This window comes from Anguilla anguilla, chromosome 3, assembly GCF_013347855.1.
Source record: "Anguilla anguilla isolate fAngAng1 chromosome 3, fAngAng1.pri, whole genome shotgun sequence".
NCBI classification, from domain to species: Eukaryota; Metazoa; Chordata; class Actinopteri; order Anguilliformes; family Anguillidae; genus Anguilla; species Anguilla anguilla.
This window is the reverse complement of record NC_049203.1, coordinates 62,279,335-62,298,806: the sequence shown is the minus strand read 5'-3', so window position 1 is coordinate 62,298,806 and position 19,472 is coordinate 62,279,335. Positions and strand designations below refer to the sequence as shown.

General features: G+C 46.7%; 1 protein-coding gene across 4 annotated transcripts in view; it reads left to right on the top strand.

The window, feature by feature from the left end:
* pcdh19 (protocadherin 19) overlaps positions 1–19,472 on the top strand; it is a 60,105-nt gene that overhangs the window by 18,080 nt on the left and 22,553 nt on the right. For all 4 annotated transcript variants that reach the window (XM_035409065.1, XM_035409063.1, XM_035409064.1 and 1 more), the window contains exons 3-4: positions 15,436–15,494; positions 17,634–17,809. In XM_035409065.1, the coding sequence (XP_035264956.1) occupies positions 15,436–15,494; positions 17,634–17,809 (235 nt within the window). The remainder of the gene's footprint in view (positions 1–15,435; positions 15,495–17,633; positions 17,810–19,472) is intronic.

The following is a 19,472-nucleotide window of genomic DNA, read 5'->3' as shown; positions in this document are numbered from 1 at the left end:
ATTTTTTTTGTTTGATTGTTGGAGATCAGCTCTGCACTTGTATTCTAATCCTGTTTTTTATTTTTTTATTGCACTGCGCCCTTGAAAATGATTCTGGTAGGCTCTTTTCATTGATATTTGTTTTGCCTGAGAGAGGCTTTCTGGAGAATGCCCAGACGTCACGCGTGTGCTCATCTTCGCTGGCGAGAAAAGGTTAGAACGCATTGTCAACGTCGAAGAGAAGTCACCTGAAGACAGGTCAAGCTGACAAGGACAGCGCTACCTTTCTAGCAATGGAAAGCAGATAAAACAGCTAGCTATTGTTTGGTGAAAGCCATAGGAGAGAGTTGTCGCAGGTTAGGACACTGCCGTTGTACCCTTGAGCAAGGTACTTAACCAAAATTGTATCAATTTATACAGCTGGATATATACTGAAGCAATGTAAAATGCTATGTAAAAGTTGTGTAAGTCGCTCTGGATAAGAGCGTCTGCTAAATGCCTGTAATGTAATGTAACTGCATGCAATGCAGGGGCAGAAATATTTTTGATAGTTTGCTGCTGCATCTTGTGTTCAGTACTTGATGCCCTATCACGAATATTGCTACGGTAATGACTGACTATTCTGGGATGTGATTGGCTGTGGTGTCTCGAAGACGGCAGATTCAGAGGGGGTGATTATTTTGTTTGAAAACGCAGCTGTTTTTTTTTTTCGATCTTGGCTCTGTGGGGCCAGAGCACTGCCAGTCTGAAGGAGGCCTTGGAGATTGCAACTTGTGTCTCCACTGTAATGACAGGGATTTAAGCGCGTCTCCAGGGAGAGTGGGCCCAGGTCACCATGGAGCCTGTTCTGGTGCTCCGTCTAAACGTAATTGCTTAGGGATCATTATCCTAAACACAGCTGACAAGACCATTAATAGCAAACACACATGAAAACTCTGCACCTATTTGAACATGCTGGAGCACGCACACGAACGGACAGACTGACGGACATGCATGCACGCACACACACACTCACATACACATACAGGCACACATGCACACACACACACAACCACAGGCACACACACAAGCAAGCACACTCGCATGCACACAGAAAAGTGGGGGGGGGGGGGGCACATCAGTGTCCTGGAGATTCCTTGGCTCATGTAAGTATAGTCCATTTCATGTGAGTCACTTGCAGCTCTCATATTTCATATCGTCTCGAGTATGTCATAACATCATAACATGAGACAGCATAAAGAAGCCGTTCTCCTTAGGGGTTTTTTCTTGCGCTGGGCCTCTAACCCGAGACACACTTTCTCTTGAGGGGATGAGTAATTGTTATTGCGCTCAACCTATTTTTTACCGTTCGTCCTGCACCGGGGAGAGAGAGAGAGGCGGCGCTGCCGGTAACTCAAACACGCCGCCGTAATATTTCCCCGCTTTGCGTCGCGTTCGGCAACAGCGTGTTATTTTGTTCTACATCCGTGACAAGGAAAAGGAGACACTGTAGAGCACGAGTACTGCCCTTTTCTTTCATTCGCTCACTCTCTCTCTCTCTCTCTCTGCTGCTCTCTCTCGCTCTCTGTTTCTCTCTCCTCCCCCCCCCCACCACCTCCATTCCTCTACCTCCCTCTCCGCTTCTCTTTTTCTCTTTTCCTTTATGTGGCATCGTTGAAGCCCAAAACAACTCCAATTGCCAAAGAAAAGGCAGTCGGACAGTGAATGGAAAATTGGGAGTGGTGGCTCTACCTAACCTATTCATTTCTCTGCTCTTTATAATCATTAGAATTTTCATAACCAAGCCCAGATTTAGACTCGTCTTACCTGAGAAGCAGGGACAAGGGGTGGGGGTGGGGGGGGGGGGGGGTGGTGTAATAGCACTACCACCCACACTGGCTGGGAACCTGTCTGGAGCTAATCTGAATGGCAAAGGATAGCCGTTATAGAGAAGGCCAGACAATGGGCAAGCAGCCGTGGGAGGCCAGCTGGGGAAGGGGGGGGGGGGCGGGGGGCGGGATGGGGGGGAGTCAGGCGGGACGCGGGGCTTGGCACACCCCGTACCTGGGGGCCCTGGGTCCCGGTTACTCGGCTGGAGACGCAGCGCGAACGTTTCTAATTATAGCCCCGCGGTCTCCTTGTTGTGGCGTGCCGAGCCAAGCTCCGGAGTTTGCATGAGCAACTACAAAAAGCTGACTTTCGGTTTAATTTACGGGGACCGGAAATAATCCAGACTAAGTCTCTTTAAATCTGCAGCTTCCCTTCCGCGGGATTTAGGAAATGTCTTTAAAAGGATCAGAGCTGCTTATCAGTTCTTTCCCTCAATGCTACTTAGCAACTTCACAAACGGGGGAAGGAGGTCATCAAACGTGGCGGCCTACTTGTAATGCTCGTGTTACAGAGACTGCTTGTCAGACAATAAGGGGCCATTAATAACCATAACAGGAAGAAACTCTTGAGGGATTGTGAGAAATATTTCATTCTTGACACAAACAAACCACACTTCTGAGCAAAGCTGGAGTTTTGTACTGCTAAATACGGTCCTGCTGTTTTTACAAACTGGCCTGTTCTCCCGTTCATGAGCGTCTCCGCACTCAGGCAGGAACACACATACACTACATGGCCAAAAATACGTGGACACCTGGCATCCAAAATTATGGGCATTCATATGAAGTTGGTCCACCCTTTGCTGATAAAACAACTGATAAAACAACAAATAAAACTCTTCTGGGAAGGCTTTATACTAGATGTTGGAGCATTGCTGCACGGATTTGCTTCCGTTCACTCAGAAGAGCATTAGTGAGGTGGGGTACTGATTGGGCAATTAGGCCGGGCTCTCAGTTGGCTTTCCAACTGATCCCAAATGTGTTGGATGGGGTTCAGGTCAGGGATCTTTGCAGACCAGTCAAGTTCTTACACAGCGTTCTCGACAAAAAATATTTCTATGTGGACCTCGCTATGGGTCATGCTGTAACAGGAAAGTGCCTTCCCCAAACAGTTGGGGAAGCACCGCATCATCTAGAATGTGATTGTATGCTGTAGCCTTAAGATTTGCCTTCACTGGAACTAAGGACTTTCCCAATCCATGAAAAGCAGCCCTAGACCAAAGGGTGTCCAGATACATTTGGTCATATAGTGTATATACATGCACAGTTGTGCTTGAACCCCCAGGTTTTTAAACAGAATAGTAAGCAGTTATGAATATTATTTCATTTATAAAATGCTGAGGTGAAATGATCAAAGGCCTTTAAATTCAGAGCATAAACAGCACTTGATTTAGAATTTTTCAATTAACTAAAATAAATAGGCCTTCAACATAATACTGCCCATGTCTTTTTTTTCTAATATAAATAGCATTTTTATCAGGAAAACAATATTAATTAAATAACTCCTACACATATAAAATTGAGATTGACCTGACATGACTCACATTTTTGAATGACGTTCTGTAGTGTGGCAAGGATTTCATTTTTTTTTTTCTTAACCGTGGCACCTTGTTATACTTCAAAGAAAAATGTTGAATAAGTAACCAGTGTTTTATTTTTTATTTTTTTTTAGATGAGGAGGTATGGCAGAAACTTCCAATTTAAGCCTGTTTGTCTCATGCATCGCTTAAGTGTTGTTTCCTCAGCTGACTGGCTGTCGTACTCACGCAAGGAACAGGCGCCGCTCCCGTTTCTCTCACTTTCGCTCGCACCCCATGTGATGCGTTGCTTGAAGGAGTATGAAAGCAGGAGTCAGTCGCTTGTGTCATTTGGGGGGGGGGGGGGGGGTGAGTGATGGTGGTGGTGGTGGGGGGGCGGGGGGGGGGGGGCTTTAAGGGCCAACGAGGAGACAGAAACACTTGGGGGGACGAGGGGCTGGGGACGGGGGCTGTCGCAGTGGGAGTGCTCAGAAATAGAGGCAGCGGTCCGTGGATACTTGTTTACAAGGTGACACCTTTTTGGCTGGGTTCATTAACCCCTGCACCTGTGCACCGGGGACATCGGCGACACGCAGCAGCGGTCCCCTGCCCGCACAAACAGCACGTAGGGGAGCGCTTTTACCCAGAAGCACCGTCTTTACTAACAAAACAGAGAGAACGAGAGCCGCGCGTTCTCCACACTGCACCCGGGTCTCCACGTATGAACAACAATCAAAACACGGCATTTCCTACCACTTAATACTTTGAGGCTCATTCAATATGATTTCATTGAACTGAAACGTAGAATGATTTCCACAGAACTTGCTTTCTAGCACTTGAAATCTCTAAGGCTCTTCCATGATCCCCATCTGGAATCCATATCTGAATTAGCAAGGCTTTATTTCTTGTAGCTGTAGAGTTTATTGTTATCATGTTTCTTGTTTAAAAAAAAAAAAAAATCTTATTAACTTCTGTGCAAGAGGAAATCAGTAAAGAATAGCCTGGGCTATGACATTCAAGAGATAAATAGCCTTATCCTTCAATGTTGCCTTTCCGTATTCTTCCCATTCCACATGCTGCCCACATCCTCGCTAAATTGTTTAGCATGACCTTTGGTACTGTAATGCTAATTATTACCATCACGGAGTGGGTGTAAACCAGGCTGATAATTATATTGGATATATTTGAAGGGACAAGTTGTGCTATTCTTAGCATTTTAAGTCAAACCAGCAGTCAGTGAGGGCAATATGAACTTGCATCACATTAATTTGTGTAATTAGTGCGTTTTTCATTGCCCCTTTTTCAACAGTGGAATCGATGGCCTTCTGTGTATGGTTTTTGAATGTCTTTTTATTTCAGTCAGATTATGATTCTCATCTCTGACACATTTGTCTAGCATTATGATAACAATAATGAGCATAACTATCATAATTAAAACAGAAACAAACCATTTTAACAAGTGACAACAGCTCAAACTGTCAGTGTTTCTCTAGCTAGTGTTTAACTAGGTTTTTTTTTTTTTTTTTTTTTTTTTAATCAAAGGATGGTTCACGAAAGCACACCCCACTCGAGTCGTTTGTCCGTCACTTTGTCAGTACACATATGCATACACCAGCAATTTGCTTCTGCATATCAACATATAGATGTATTCCTTAGGCCACTTGTACTTGTCCAGCATAATACCGCAACAGAGGAAGTAGGCCCTCAGTGCGAATTATAAAAAATGTGTTTTTCTGGTGGTAATCATGTGGAGAGCTCGATCATCAAGAGCCTCATTCTCAGTGTCCCATTTGGCCATTCAGCCGTTGCAGTTGTAAAGACTCAACATTTATTTTCATTTATTTATTTATTTTTATCCTTTATTGCAAGATGGAAGTCCCGCGGAGGTTAATTTTATCTGGCCCTCCTCAAAATTTTGAGAATTCTGTCAGCTCGCTCATTAATCCAAGGCCTCGCCCCATAGGATGGCACACGGCTTGCGTTACGGAGCATTTGGTTATCATGGGAACGGAACATAATTCAATGGTCAAGACACAAGTGAACAGAAAGAGCCGGACATTTTGACCACTTTTGGTGAAAAGAGTGGGGCTATTTTTTTTTTTCCCCCACTTAGGACAGAAATAAGGAGGAAGAACTGATAATTTCCACTATTTCGGTTTGATATTTTCTTTTTACAGGAATAGATTTTGATGGCGATGGGGGAAAATTGGGGGCTAGGTAATGGTCTTGACCATCTGGTGTCCTCTTACAGAGAGTATCAAAGCAGTCTTTTTTCACATTAGTTCTGGTGATAGTTCTGTTCTTTTTTTATCTGCTTGTGATAAAGCAACCTTCCCTTTTGTACATGGTGCATTAGTCTGCATTGCGGATTCTGTCTTTGTTCATGTCACCTGCACGCAATACAAAGGATGCATTATATATATTCAAAGCAGTCAAAGAATGTATGAAACATTATATATTCAGAACATACCAGACTCAGGCTTGTGTGGGCATATGTTCATGAAAGCCATTTGGAACTATTCAGTGGGATTGTGAGAAGCTTTGATACATGTTCAGGGTCATCTTGTACCCTGTCACTGTGGATGTTCTGAGACTTCCTTGCACTTTGCATTGTGAGTTCTGTTGAATTGACCGCATTGAAATCTTTCAGCAGGGCCAGAATTCAACCTTTGATTTTGAAAAATGCTACGAACTGGAACAAGACCATGTCAGAGACTTCAGCCGATGAAACATTTCCACAGTCGTGAGATATCACGACTGAATCAGCTGAAAAGTGGCTGAATTTAATCATGAAGAAAGGAGGGCAGAAAAATATCAAATGTCAAAAGATCTGCAAAATAACAGATAAACATCCATCCTTAAGATATGTTTTTAGAAAAAAAAGATGACAGTTTTATACCCAAGCGCCTAGCCTGCTTTGATGCACCATATTTGCTAAAAGTTGTTTACAGTGGTGTGACCAAGCGATTCCAGTTCTTAATTTCAAGGAAATTATGGTGGTAAAAGTTGTGTTCAAGGTGTATTATCCATGTCAGAGTAAATAAGGACTTCATTATGTTGAGGGAAAACAAACATTAGACTGTAAACAAGATCTTATCGAGGCGAGTAGATTGGGAGCGCACCGTGTCCATTCTCAGGAAATGGTTTCGGCAGAGGAGGCAGAGAGGTCGTGACCACGTCCCGACCCGTCCGTTTGCCGTTTGCGTGACCCGCGCCTTTTAACCCGTTCAGAGCTCGTTTGACCCCGAAGATAGCCGAACAGAAACTGAACAAAACAGCTGGTAAGCGGGCTAATCCCCGTGCCTTCGAGCCGCTGGGGAACCCAGTGAGTCCCAATCCAGTGGGCCTCCAGTGGTTGGGTCAGGTCTTAAGCCACCTCACATTTGTGTCCCACAGTGCTTTGTGCTTTCTCCATCTCCAACACTCCACGGCGGCTGGCGAGCGACTTAGCTGTGGCCTGGTGACCGTTCGACGTTCGATTACAGAAGCATCAGTCCTCGAGAAGCTCCGACATGCCGTAGCTGCACCATGCTATGGGGTTTGCGTTCCCTTTTCCAGAGGAATCTATAAATACTAGCAGGATTCACAGAGCATCAGTGAATTCCATTAAGGTGTGTTAACTGCTGACGGCTGTAATTGCGAGCTGGTGTTTTTGACTTCGATGTGTTTTTCGTAAATGCGCAGACAACGTGTGAACAGGTAATGCGCTCAAGTCAATTCTGGTTTTGACAGCTGCTTAAAAAGACCATCTGAAATATTAACAGATGTGCCTCACAGAAACCAGTGACTTAGGAATTATGTGTACTTCACAAGGCGAGGAACTTCAGGTTTGCTGACTGGCTGACCTTGTTGTGGCGAGCATGAGGTTTACATCACCACCTGCCAATTAAACCGTAGCAGTTCTCATGCAATTTGCCGTTATTGAATGTCCACTCATTCCGTGTTTACCAGAAGTACGAATTATCTTTTATGTGAAAAGCTAATAGGAAAGTGGAGCAGCATATCAGCTGCAACAGCAGACTGTTCGAGAGCCACAGCCAGAAGGCGACGGGCTGCAAGCCCAAGTTGGGGCACCGCTCTCGTACCCCTGGGTAAGAATACCAAATTGCTTTGGTAAATATCAAACCGCATAAAAGGATATTATGTAAAAGACGGAAGCTATGGAAGCGAGTTTGCCCGGAATAAGGGCATCTGCGAGGCAGATATTGTAATTTAATTCAGGCCGCAGGGGGAGAGGAAGAACCAGCACCCATGAGAGCAGTTAGGAGCCCGGCTGCCGACTCCGAGCCAAGCCAGGGTGCAGAGTAAACACCATTTGTTTGATAATATCAGCGAGGCGCTGGCATTAATGAAATACGATGAAGTTCCACCTGTACCGCCACCCCGATTTCCAGAGTGGTGCCGAATTGCGCCTGCAGGCGGTGGGTCGTATGTAGAGGAGTGTCAGATTAAGGGATGTCAATAACCGGTCGGACTCAATCCATCTCAGTTGTAGGAGCGTAGTACGTACGGCCCCAGGAGCCCGTAATGAGGTTCGCTGCATAGATCCAGTCTAACGAAGAAAAAAAAGAAAAGTCTGAAAAGACGCCTCATCATCTTGATGGGAGGAGCTGGGAGTGGGGTTGAGGGGAGGGGGGGGGGGGGTGAAAATGTGCACATTGTTCTAGGGACACAGACTAAGTGCTGCCCATTAATGCAGTGGGTCTGACAGCCATTTTGGCAAACGGATCGTGATGTGGTGTGCCATTATTTTTGGAACGCACAGACAAACAGCTGCTTGATTTATGACCTGAATTGATAGCTCTTTACACCCATTCGGTAATCTCAAGGTGTGATGCGTGATTGATGCAGTGTTTTCCAAATGGTAAATAGCGCACCAATGAATGAGGCTAGCTGTATAGGTATCGTAATCTTTCTGTTTTCAATCAATGAGTTTTTGTTGCGTATCGCAATACAATACAGCTAATAAAACAAGGGCTTTATCCACTCCGATGCATCAATATGTTACTTAGTACCCTATATTTTGTTAATGTTAATCCACTAACAGTCTTAACACCCCCTTTCACATTCGTAAAAGAGATAAACAAAAGCTGAATAAATGGAGCAAACTTGTGGACTTCATTGAAACTGACCTTCTAATATCCTGGCTTCTAATTCGCTTAGAAAGCAGATAGCGCCGGTACAGTAATAGCCTCAGTTTGTTGCTGTTATTTCCAGGAGAACTGGGAGCATTTCAGGTCTGCGGGGATTAAATCTGCCTGGCTCTCTCCGACAGTGGATTTTGTGGGCCCGTTTCGGAGGGCTGATATCCACCTGTGTCAGGCGACGCGAGAGCACGCCGCCGGATTTGGGATGAGGGACGTTCAAGTTATTCTCCTGACATCCAAATTAAGGAGGATCCCCATGGGACGGCCGCTGGGAAGTTACTGCTCTTTTTTGGGGGGGGGGGGGGGGGGGGGGGGGGGTTCGATTAGGTTCCGCAGGCTTAACGGAACATAATCCGATTTATCCTTTCGAGAAAAAAAAAAAAAAGCTCTGCGATAGCCAAGTCCCCCCCCCCCCCCCGCCTTTAGAATTGTAAACCGAGAAATTTGAATCGCGTTTCGTTACTCAGGACCCTCTGTAAAAACGCCACTGCGAGCTCGAGTGCGGCAACGCGCACGTGTTAATTCACGGCCGAGCCGCCCGGGTTTCCAATTTTAACCGCGGTGTTCTCCCCCCCCCCCCGGCATTTGCCTGGTGTCAACGGCGGTGAGGTCGCGGGGCACGACTTCATGCAGATAGCGCGCCGCCGTCAGCGGATACATTGTCTGGGTGATTTCCATGCTCCGCGGAGACCAACCGAAAACAATTGCAGGTGCTGTTTTTTATTCCGCTCCTTGAGTGACGCGCAGAAAAACAAGGTGAGACAGGTCGGGTCGTAATTCGCGGGCGCGGCGACAGAACGACGTGCGAGCGCGCGCCGCGTCAAACGCGACGCAGGAATTCGGACGTCGTAACTCGATTCCTATTATGTAGCCTTTTCATCATCCTGAAAAGGAGAGCTACCTTGACGTTTGATGACCTCATGACTTATTAATGCAGTTGCTATTAATGTATGTATAATTAATCACGTCTTTACCGACTGCACACAAATGGACCCTATAGTCTTTGCCCTCATGCAGTTTGCATCCTGGAAATGTACAGCGTAACAGGATGAAACTTCAGGACACAAAGTCTGCCTATGTATACATTATGCAGATGGAGAGAAGAAAAAAAAAAGAGACTTAATTTCTGCATCCTCAGTGAAATTTCTGGACAACCAGTTGTGTAAACAAAAAAAGAGGGAAATCATTTGTTTCAGTCCACAAGGGAAGAAAGCCTGAGTGTGTTCAAGAATGAATCAGGAAAATAATATTGTGTTCTCTCTTGTTTCTTTGTGTTCTCTTGCCCCTGAAGGCTAAGTGTTTGGTTGGCGAAAACAATGCTAACGATGTGCATTAAAGGACACAGGCTCCAGTCCCAACAGTATTCTGCTCATTTCAGTAGCTGAACATTCGGTTCCATTTGGAACAACTAAACATACAAAAAAACTAATGCTTCTCAGTTGGAAAGGCATTAAAACTGTACAGCTTCCAGTGCCACAAAATGCAACCTTTATTCCCTCAATTATCTTGCTTTCCTCACAATATTGATTCAGAATCTTAGAAACCGAGTTTGGGGGAGGGGAGGGGGGGGAGCAGGGGGGTGGCTGGGGGCCTAGAGGTATTGGATTGACATCCAGTGCAGAGAAAGGGCCCGGAGAGTTTGACTGGCTCATTTATTTGTCGTTTTGGAGCTGTTTGTGATTGATGGTTCATAATTCCTGCTTGTTAGGAGCCGGTTGGTATTAAATGTTAATGCCCCCGCGCGCACGCTCGTCAGACTGCGCCTTTTCTTAAGGGCAGAGAGAGGAAGCGTAATCTCATCCAGAACCCGGGGTGCGCCCGGGGCGATCCCTCACCCCTTCCTGAGCCCCCCCCCTCCACCCCGGGGGGTCTCGGCGTCCTGACGAGAAAAAAAAAAAAAAAAAAAGGAAATCCATAATCTTGCAGATGGCGAAGGATCTGTGTGGAAAACGTCTGCAGTCAGCCGGGGCCGGCAGCGGCGCGGCGGCGGCGCTGGGAGGCGTCTCCCCGCCCTCTGAAGTGCTAAAACCGCCGTAATCTGCTCCCGCCAGGTGCGCCGCGTCCCAGACGAAGCCGCGGTGGTCCGCTCCCGTTTTCACGGGTGCCACAGAGGATCAGGGGGGAAGGCTTACGGGGGACGGGGGACGGGGGGGTTTTGGAGGGGGGGTTGGGGGGGTTAAGCTGGGAGTAGCGGCGCAGACGCCAGCTCAGCGCGGCGGAGCGTGGCTGCCGAAGAGGCCGGGGGAGATGAGCGCGCTTCCTCCGGGATAGCGTTAGCGGCTAGCGAGCGTGAGGCAGGGGAGGCGAATGAGGTCTCCTCTTCCTCCTCCTCCACTCGCCTCCTCCTCCTCATAACCCGCCGCGCCAGAGCCACCTGCGTTTTACCCCGGGAGGGACTGGACTTCAGCTACATCAGTAATTCACAGGCGGGAGCGCATGCAGACCTTGGGAAAGAATAATGGCTGCTCGGTGACAGCAGAAACCCCCCAACCCCGCTTTTCCCTTCGATGAAACACGCGCATACCACATACCGAGTTTACCTTGGTGATAACAGTCGTGTTATTACAGTGCAGCCAGAAAAGGTTTTCTATATTGCCTTAAAATACCATCCCCTGCCCCCCGCCCCCCCACACCCCCCCCCCAGTCCGCTTTTGTCTGAGCGGTTCCACCGCTAGTGATTTTCCAGGGGGAAGCGCATTTAAACACCAGGCCTCATTATGTGATACATTTCCTCCCTAGACTCTGGGGACTATGAATAAGCCGCAAAATTGGAGTCAAAAATAAGACCAATATGAAACTGTGATGGCAAATCAGGCATTAAATGAATGAAATGGAACGCCATATTTTTTTAAATGAGACTAAAGTTGGCCTGCTGCAACCTCTGTGCTTCTGCTGTCACACCATCATTTGTCTGTGTGCGAGCAAACTGGATACCACATATGAACTGGGTGGAGGTTTTTACTTATGAACTGAGTGGAGGTTGTCGCTTATGAACTGGGTGGAGGTTGTCACATAAAAACTGGATTGAGTTTACCACATGTGAACTGAGTGGAAATTGCCACATATGAACTGGATGGAGGTTTCTGCTTATGAACTGGGTGGAGGGTGCCGCATTTGGGATTGCTGGGTATGAACTGGATGGATGTTTCTGCATATGAACTGGGTGGAGGTTGTCACAAAATCTGGCTGGAGATTACCACATATGCAGCAACCTCCACCCAGTTCATATGTGGTAAACTCCAGCCAGTTCATATGCAGCAACCTCCACCCAGTTCATATGAACTGAGTGGAGGTTGCCGCATATAAACTGAGTGGATTTTTATGCATATGAACTGGGTGGAGGTTTCTGCATTGGAACTGGGTGGAGTCTACCACATATGAACTGGGTGGAGGTTTCTGCATATTAACTGGGTGGAGGTTGCAACATATGAACTAGTAACAGGTTGGTGGCTGCATCATAGATCGGGTCATTTTTAACATTTCCATTTTCGGGACATGCCTATAAACTGCACTCTAGGCCCCCGGCGAAACCTCAAGGCTGATTTTGTCATCAAATTAATTATTTGGCTCTCGGAAACAAATTAAATAGAGAATTAGGAAGCATTTTATCCATAGCTCTGAAAAGGAAGGATACAGCTCGATAATTAATAATTTTCTGTTATGGCATGCCGCTTCAATTAGTCTTTAATTTTATGCATCCCACCACGTGCAAATGTGAGCCGAATGGCATCGGCTGGCGTGTCACAGCCTGATGCGGGGACGCATTAAAACTGCGACGACAGCGTGCCGTCGCGAGCGGCCGCCGCGTTCACCTCGCGCTCGCGTGCCCCACGCGCCTCTCCCTCGCTCGTGTCATCGCCTGGGCGAGGACTCCGCTCGCGTCGGGACTGCGGAGCCGATGGTCACGCAGGGGAGTGGAGGCGAATCAAATCACGCAGCCCCAGCTAAGCGAGGAGATCGCTTTTCCTTTCTCGGACGAGCGTCGGGAGTTCCGAGAAAAGAGGGGTGGAAGGGCAGAGCGGCTCTCTCTATCTCTCTCTCTCTCGCCCCCGTGACTCCGAGAGGAGGGGGCAGGGAGGGCCCTGACTTTATGCATGAGGGTCACATCTCATTCTCCCCCCCCCCCCCCATGGGCTATGGGCCAGGGTCAGTGCAGCGGTCCACTCCAGATGAAATGCTACAGTAATGGGCGGGATTGAATGACACCAGCTGCTCAGACCAGCAGCCGCTCGGATCACAACAACACGTTACACAACATAATTGAGTAGCCATTTGCGGTAGTCCCGGGGTCGCTCGGCGATCCTCGTCCAAGGGCATGAAACTCAACCCCCGAACACGAGACAGTGATACACCTTTTTATTTGATGGCGGCGGTGTGCAATATATATTTGTTGACGGGAACCTGCCACTGAAGCAATGGGTAGCCTCTTGGGAGATGCTGTGGATTTGTAGTTATGCCACCATGGGTTTAGCATTTATTAATTGCTCTTTACTGGGAGAGAGGCCTTGTGACTGGCTGCTTCTGCTATTTATTTTTTTTGAAAAACAGACTGCCTGGTGGGAAATGTAGGCTACTGTGTGCCATGGCGCTAGAGTGAATCCCCCCCACCTGCCTTGTTATTTACTGGACTTGCCATCCAACGCAATTATAATCTGGACTCAAAGTGGAATTCATCGCAAATTTGTTCACTGTCATTTTAATGAAATTTTCCCCTTGTGCCGCTTGCCCTACCCGTTCATTATGCCCTCGCCCGGTGCCAATATAGAGAGAGAAATATTATAATGAGTCCTCGCCTGGGCCAAACTGGGGCACAGGTGGCATGTTCAACAAAAGACAAAATTGCATATATTTACACACCCTGAAAGGGAGGAGAAATAATTGCCGTTGCCAATTACTTTGATATTAATGGACTCAAGCTGGACAAGAACAAAGAAGTGACTCAGTACCTCTTGAGTAGCGGGGCGAACAAGCAGTGTACACTCCAAATTAGGGTCTGCTAATAAAATGTTAATTAAAATTGCTTCTTACAAATTACCTCCTTGATAACAATGAGTTAAGGTTTAATTAGTGGTGAACAAAAAACCTCGCGTTAACCTTCAGTGCATCCAGATTGGATCGCCTTATCTTGCAGATCTCGCTCCATGGCCTGCCCTGCTATCACCAGTAATTAAAACATTATCGCACCGCCGTGATAATTAAGAACTGCCAAGGTGAAATAATGCACGATGCCTTATTCGCTAATGATCGAAGATATTGCGGCGTGACTTGGAAATGCTGGTTTTAAAAAAATAATAATATTGGCAAAATCATTAAGCATGTCCGTGTTGTCCAATTCATGATTAGTCAGGGGAGGCAACAATGTAGACCCCAAGACATGAAATATCTCTTCAAGCAAAAAGAGAAGAAAGAGAGGCATTGTATAATCCCGAAGCACCATCGCGTTCGAAGCCTGGAGAATATGGCAAGGGATAGCATGCCTAAACCCAACGCTAACACGCGTTTTCAAAGCATTAGCAAGCTGTTGCATATTTAAAAGGCCACCGTGGGTCACAGACAGATACTGGCCAGTGATAATGGAGAAAGCACTTATTGTTGCCGTTTTGAAAGGGGACCTGAGAGTAGGGGGGGGCAGGACTTCAGTCAACGTGTCATCTGGGTGCAGTTAAAACCGGGGTCACTTCATGTTATAAAAATGGGGTGGCGGTGTGGGGCAAGGGTTAGGGTTCTGGGCTCTTCACTCACGCAGGTTGCTCAAACAGAAGGCCCCTCCCTACCATTGTCAGCTTGAGCATTGTCCTTGACCTGAATAGTCATGGTGTACGAGTGGCTTGTGCGGGGAAACGTACGTAAGCCAGGCAAGTCCCTCTGGGTGAGGGTTTCCACTAAGCAAACAGACATTGTGAAATAATAATAACAATAATAATAATAATCATAATAATAAACATGGCTAAGATTTGACTTTGGAACCCTCACAGCATACCGTGCCTCCATGCCGCTGAATGTTTTTAGCTCTCGAAACCTGTTTATAAAAACCGATCAAAATATTTTTTGACAGGAAGCCATTTACTCTTTCCACAAACCCAGGGTGAAACCATCAGAGCGAATGTTTTTTTTAAGGTAAACACCTGCAGCTCGGCAAAGTGTCTATTCACAGGGCTGTATGCAATGCTTTTTTGAGACTGATGGGGAAGAAAAGCGTATTTGTTTATCGCAACATCTGATTTTGGGTTGTTTTTGATATGCTTTCCATAGATTTCATGCTCACTCATTTCTCCTTTTTTTTTGTTTTTGTGCTCATATTCTCCACCCTCATGCCTCTCTCACAGAACGTGAGAGAAATGTGAGAGATCTTGACTGTGATATTCCTTTTGAACTGTGCTATTCAATGTGGGTCAGATATTCAGTGCTTCTCACATGGGCAAGTTGTAAATCCCCTGACAATGTTTTTTTTTATTTATTTTTTATTTATTTGTGCCCCCTTAAACATTAAGATATTTATGTATTAACACATCCTCAAAGATTTAGAAGTGATTATTTTTAAAAAGGAGGAGGAAAAAAAAAAAACTTTTTTCCAGGGCTCTGCAGGATGTTCCATCCTCCCTAATGACTCCATTTTGAAGACTCAGGCCCAGCTGAGTGGCTAATGTTAAGGGGGGGAGGGGGAGTGAGTGGAGAGGAGGGGAGGCGGAGGGGGAAGGGGGGGGTGGTGGTTGCCGCGGTGAGGCAATACTCACTGCACCACTCTCCTCATTGCTGTGTATGTGTGCTTTGAAAGAGAATGTATTCTGCCTTTGAAACAGAGGGAGCTCATGGGGGCCTTTGTGTAAAATAACATTTCTATTGAAAGGCAATTACCGGTAACATTATTTTGGTCCCTACATAATTAAATGCATCTCTGTTTTCTCTCCCTCTCTTGCTCTCTTTCAGACGGAGAATTATTCCATTGACTCCAGTTATGTAAACAGCAGAGCTCACCTTATTAAAAGGTATGTCTTGATTAGAAGATTAGGGCAATTCCTATTCACCCATTGTGGTGCTTAATTGTTATATAATTTCTTCATTTAATTTCTGTGTCTACACATGTAGAACCCATGTATTACGGCAAAGTAGATATTCCTAAAATAGGGAAAGGGAACTAAGAAAATGGCTGCCACTGATGTGTGTTGCAGTATTATGAAATATGTTTGGTTAGTTCCTTTTAGTCTATAACCTAAAATCCATAACCTACAGTATTTTAGATGCATTCACTAATGGATTTGCAGAAAATTCCTCTTCTACAATAATCAAAAATGGTTTTTCATTATGCGCTTCCATATTCTGTCAGAACAGTTAGCACTGCATATCCTTGGATATTATGAATAATTCAATCAAGTTCCCATACCCACATATTCCTTTTTCATGATAAGGAATATTAAAAGCATTTGACGTGTTTCGGCTCATTAATATAATGAGTATTATATTATACCTAATAATAGCATTTGATCATGCAAAAAAAAAAAAAAAAAAAACTCAAGGAATTTCTAATCTGTTGAAGCCACATACATATACATTATTTTAAATATCAGAAAAATAATGCAGCAGTATATATGCAGGTTGGAAAATGTCCTTTCAAACAAAGAGGCTCTGTGAAAACAAGCAGTCATTAGATGAATGGCATCTGCCATTATGGGCATTAAATAACAATGAACAAGGGCTTCCTTTGTGGGGCAGAGGACAGGGCTGAATTCCTGGGCTCACCTGTAAGGGGGGTGGTGTTGGGGGGGGGGGAAGGGGAAAGAGGGGATCAGTGGGGAGATCCCTAATGAACCCTCAGGGGCGCTATGGTGAGAGACCAGGACTACAGGACTATAATTTACCTTTTTTACCTGCAGCTACGGAATAATCCAGCCCTCCGCATTCCTGCTTTTTTTTGTGTGAGGGTCTTCTTCCGGCCTCCCCCCCTCCTCCCCGCCTCCTTTCTTCCTTTAAAAAAAACCATTACGGAAATTTCCCTCCCAAGAAAAAAAAAAGAATCCCGGTGTTTATGTAAACAAAGAGCATTCAAGTACGGGCACCGCAGTTCACTACAAAGCACATCCCCTCAGGAGGCCCAAGGCCCTGAGCTCTGGGACAGGTGCAATTACACTGATAACATCAGCGCGCCAGCGCCACCTCCACCGCAGTCTGGGGCGCGCGCGGGCAGAGAGAGAGGGAGAGAGAGAGGGAGGGCACGGAGAATCGCTTTCTCATTTTACAGAGGACTGCAATGGCGCGTGTTCAGGAACACACCCCCCCCCCCCCACCCCCTACTCCCAAAACCCACCACCCTCTCTCTGTGTTGTTACACTATATTCTAGCGGGGTGGCAATCAAATTAGGTGAAATGGCAGCGCTGTGGCTCTGCAGCGCTGAAGCTGTAAGATTACGCCATTATCCCTTTCCGTTGGCCGTTAGCGACAAAACGAGGAAGACAGACGCGGGGCCGTTCGTTCCCAGCGTGCCTCCTGCGGCTGGTTTTCCGAAGGATTCCCGACCAACGGCGGCATTCCTCGGAAAGGCGGGGCAGCGGCCGCCCGCGTCGGGATTTTAAACCTGCTCGCGTTGCCACCCTCGAAACGACGGGCCCCCCCCCCACACTGACCCCCCCCCCCCGAAAACCGCTCACACCTCAGTCCTCCGCTGCTGGACTGTAAAAACGATCCCCCTAATCCCCGAGCCCTGCGCACACCTCAGCTCTCCTCTTCACCCATTAGGATTACCCCTCAGAGTTGGCACGTCCCCTGAAACGAATGGAGACGGTGGACTACTTGTAGTCCGTTGTGAGGCAGAAAATAAATTTATAAAAACCTATGCCTGTAATTAATTCTCTGAGCCCCAGAATAGAGAATTCCCCCCCTTCTTTTGACCCTCGCATTACATCTGTGTAGCACAGTCGCAGGTGACAGTGTGTGTGTGTTTGTTCACGGTCGGGGCAGAGACGAGATGGAAAAGCTCAGGCCAGCCAGCTATTAATCAGACACAAGAGTCCTGCAGCCTTGCGTCTTTGCCAGCAAGCAGAGGAATGTGAGAGAGACATGTTGCCTGACAGAACCCGATGTCACATTAAAGCAGCGTTCCTCCTCCTCCTCCTCCTCCTCCACATTGTAGCACATCCACGTTCAAGGACATGGAAGGGAACAGCCTCAAGGACAGCGGTCACGAAGAGAGCGACCAGACCGACAGCGAGCACGACGTCCAGCGGGGCCACTACGCCGACACCGCCGTCAACGACGTGCTCAACCTGAGCGGCGCGCCGGTCGGCGGCTCCCAGGCTCCCGAGCAAGGTAAGACGTCCTCCGCGCGTCGCTGGGGGCGCCGCCAAAGGTTAGCCGCCTAGCGTCCGGCCGCGAAGACGGCCCCGCGCCTGTCGGCAGGACCCCCCCCCCAAAAAAAAAAGTGACAGTCGCATCGCGGCTCGCCCTTCGATGTCGTGGGCGGCTAACGCGTGAAGGTCTCTCAGAACCTGGAGCTGCTGGGTTACTCGTCTTGAAATGTCGCTCCAGCAGCCCTTTCATTCATGTGGTCTTGCCTACGCCAGGGCCACACGCGCGGCCACACTTTATCAAAGGCTGAAACTGGAACTTCGCGTTCAGAACGCGAGCTCATGCATAATTCAGCGCCATCGTTTGGCCCGGGTTTCGCCGTTGATGTTTTTTTTTTTTTTTCTTTCTTAACTTCCATTTAAGAAGACATCGGATCCGTTGTCAGGAGCCGGTCGAGGGGTCACGTTACCGCTAGTACTCTACAATTAGCGCTAAGCGGCGTATCCTGGAGAAGAGAGGAGTTTAGCCATGCTGAGTCCTCCAGATTATAAGGGAAGACCTGTACAGACATGTATGCTTAACCAGCATTATCCGCTTCGCTCCTGGGTGCTGGAATCTAAGCATAATTAAGGCCTCGATTTAGTATAATGCCAAAACACTTTGCTCTTACCTCTTTTTGGGATACAATTAATAATTTTTTTTTTTTGCCCACAGTAGCGCTAATCGTATTGTGTAAGTATCAAGGGAATGATACTTTAAATCACGCTGCGGCTAGGTTGAATAAAGGCCTCATTTTTGGCGAGAGTACATTTAACGATAGGGGACATGGTAACCAAAACACACTTTCATGATAATGAGGCAAGGCATTACTCCGCTATTTATCACTTAATCTTTAATCAATTTTTTATCGGACAAAGAGGCCTTTGATTTCAGTCATTTGAACACAACCATCTGTCTACATCAGACTGTATCGTAATTCATGAAAAGGAGAACAGCAAAATTTCAGCATTTAATTTTCCTAAACACTATTGACTCTTTGCTTCACCGTGTCAAGTATTATATGAAAATCCAGAGGAAACCGTTTTGATGAAATGTGTTCGCAACAAGCTCTTTATTTCTGCCAGAAATAGACAAGCTTAGCGAGGATGGGCACTGGTCGTAGGCTTTTTTTGTCACATTAGCCTCATACCAACCACCCCTCCCCCCCACACCTTTTTTTTTTTTTAAACCCCTGCCTAGAATTTTCTTAGGACTTCCCTTGAAAATACGCTCCCTTAGACGCGGGGTGTGTGGAATGCTTCCCCCCACGTTTTCACAATTTCCCGGCCTGCATTTTTGTCCTCCAGCTTCTCCCAGCCCTGCTGAGGGATGAAAAGTTTAATGAGTGAAGGACGAGGGGAAAAAGGAATCACACTGTGAAAAAAAGGGAGTGCTACCGGCTAAGATATTATTTATAAGACGGTAGAGAAAAATCTCTCCAGCACATTCTGAAACGTGGGGAATCGGCAGAAGCACCAATTAGGCCCTTGTTAACACTGGATCATGTGGCCCAATGGCTATTCCAGCAGACTAATTACCAAGTAATTTTTTTTTGCGTGCATCTTTTAAGGGATCGATGGAAGCGTGACCAGCTTTGGGGTTTTTTTTTTTTTTTTTCTCTGTACGATGGACGCTGGAAGAGGTC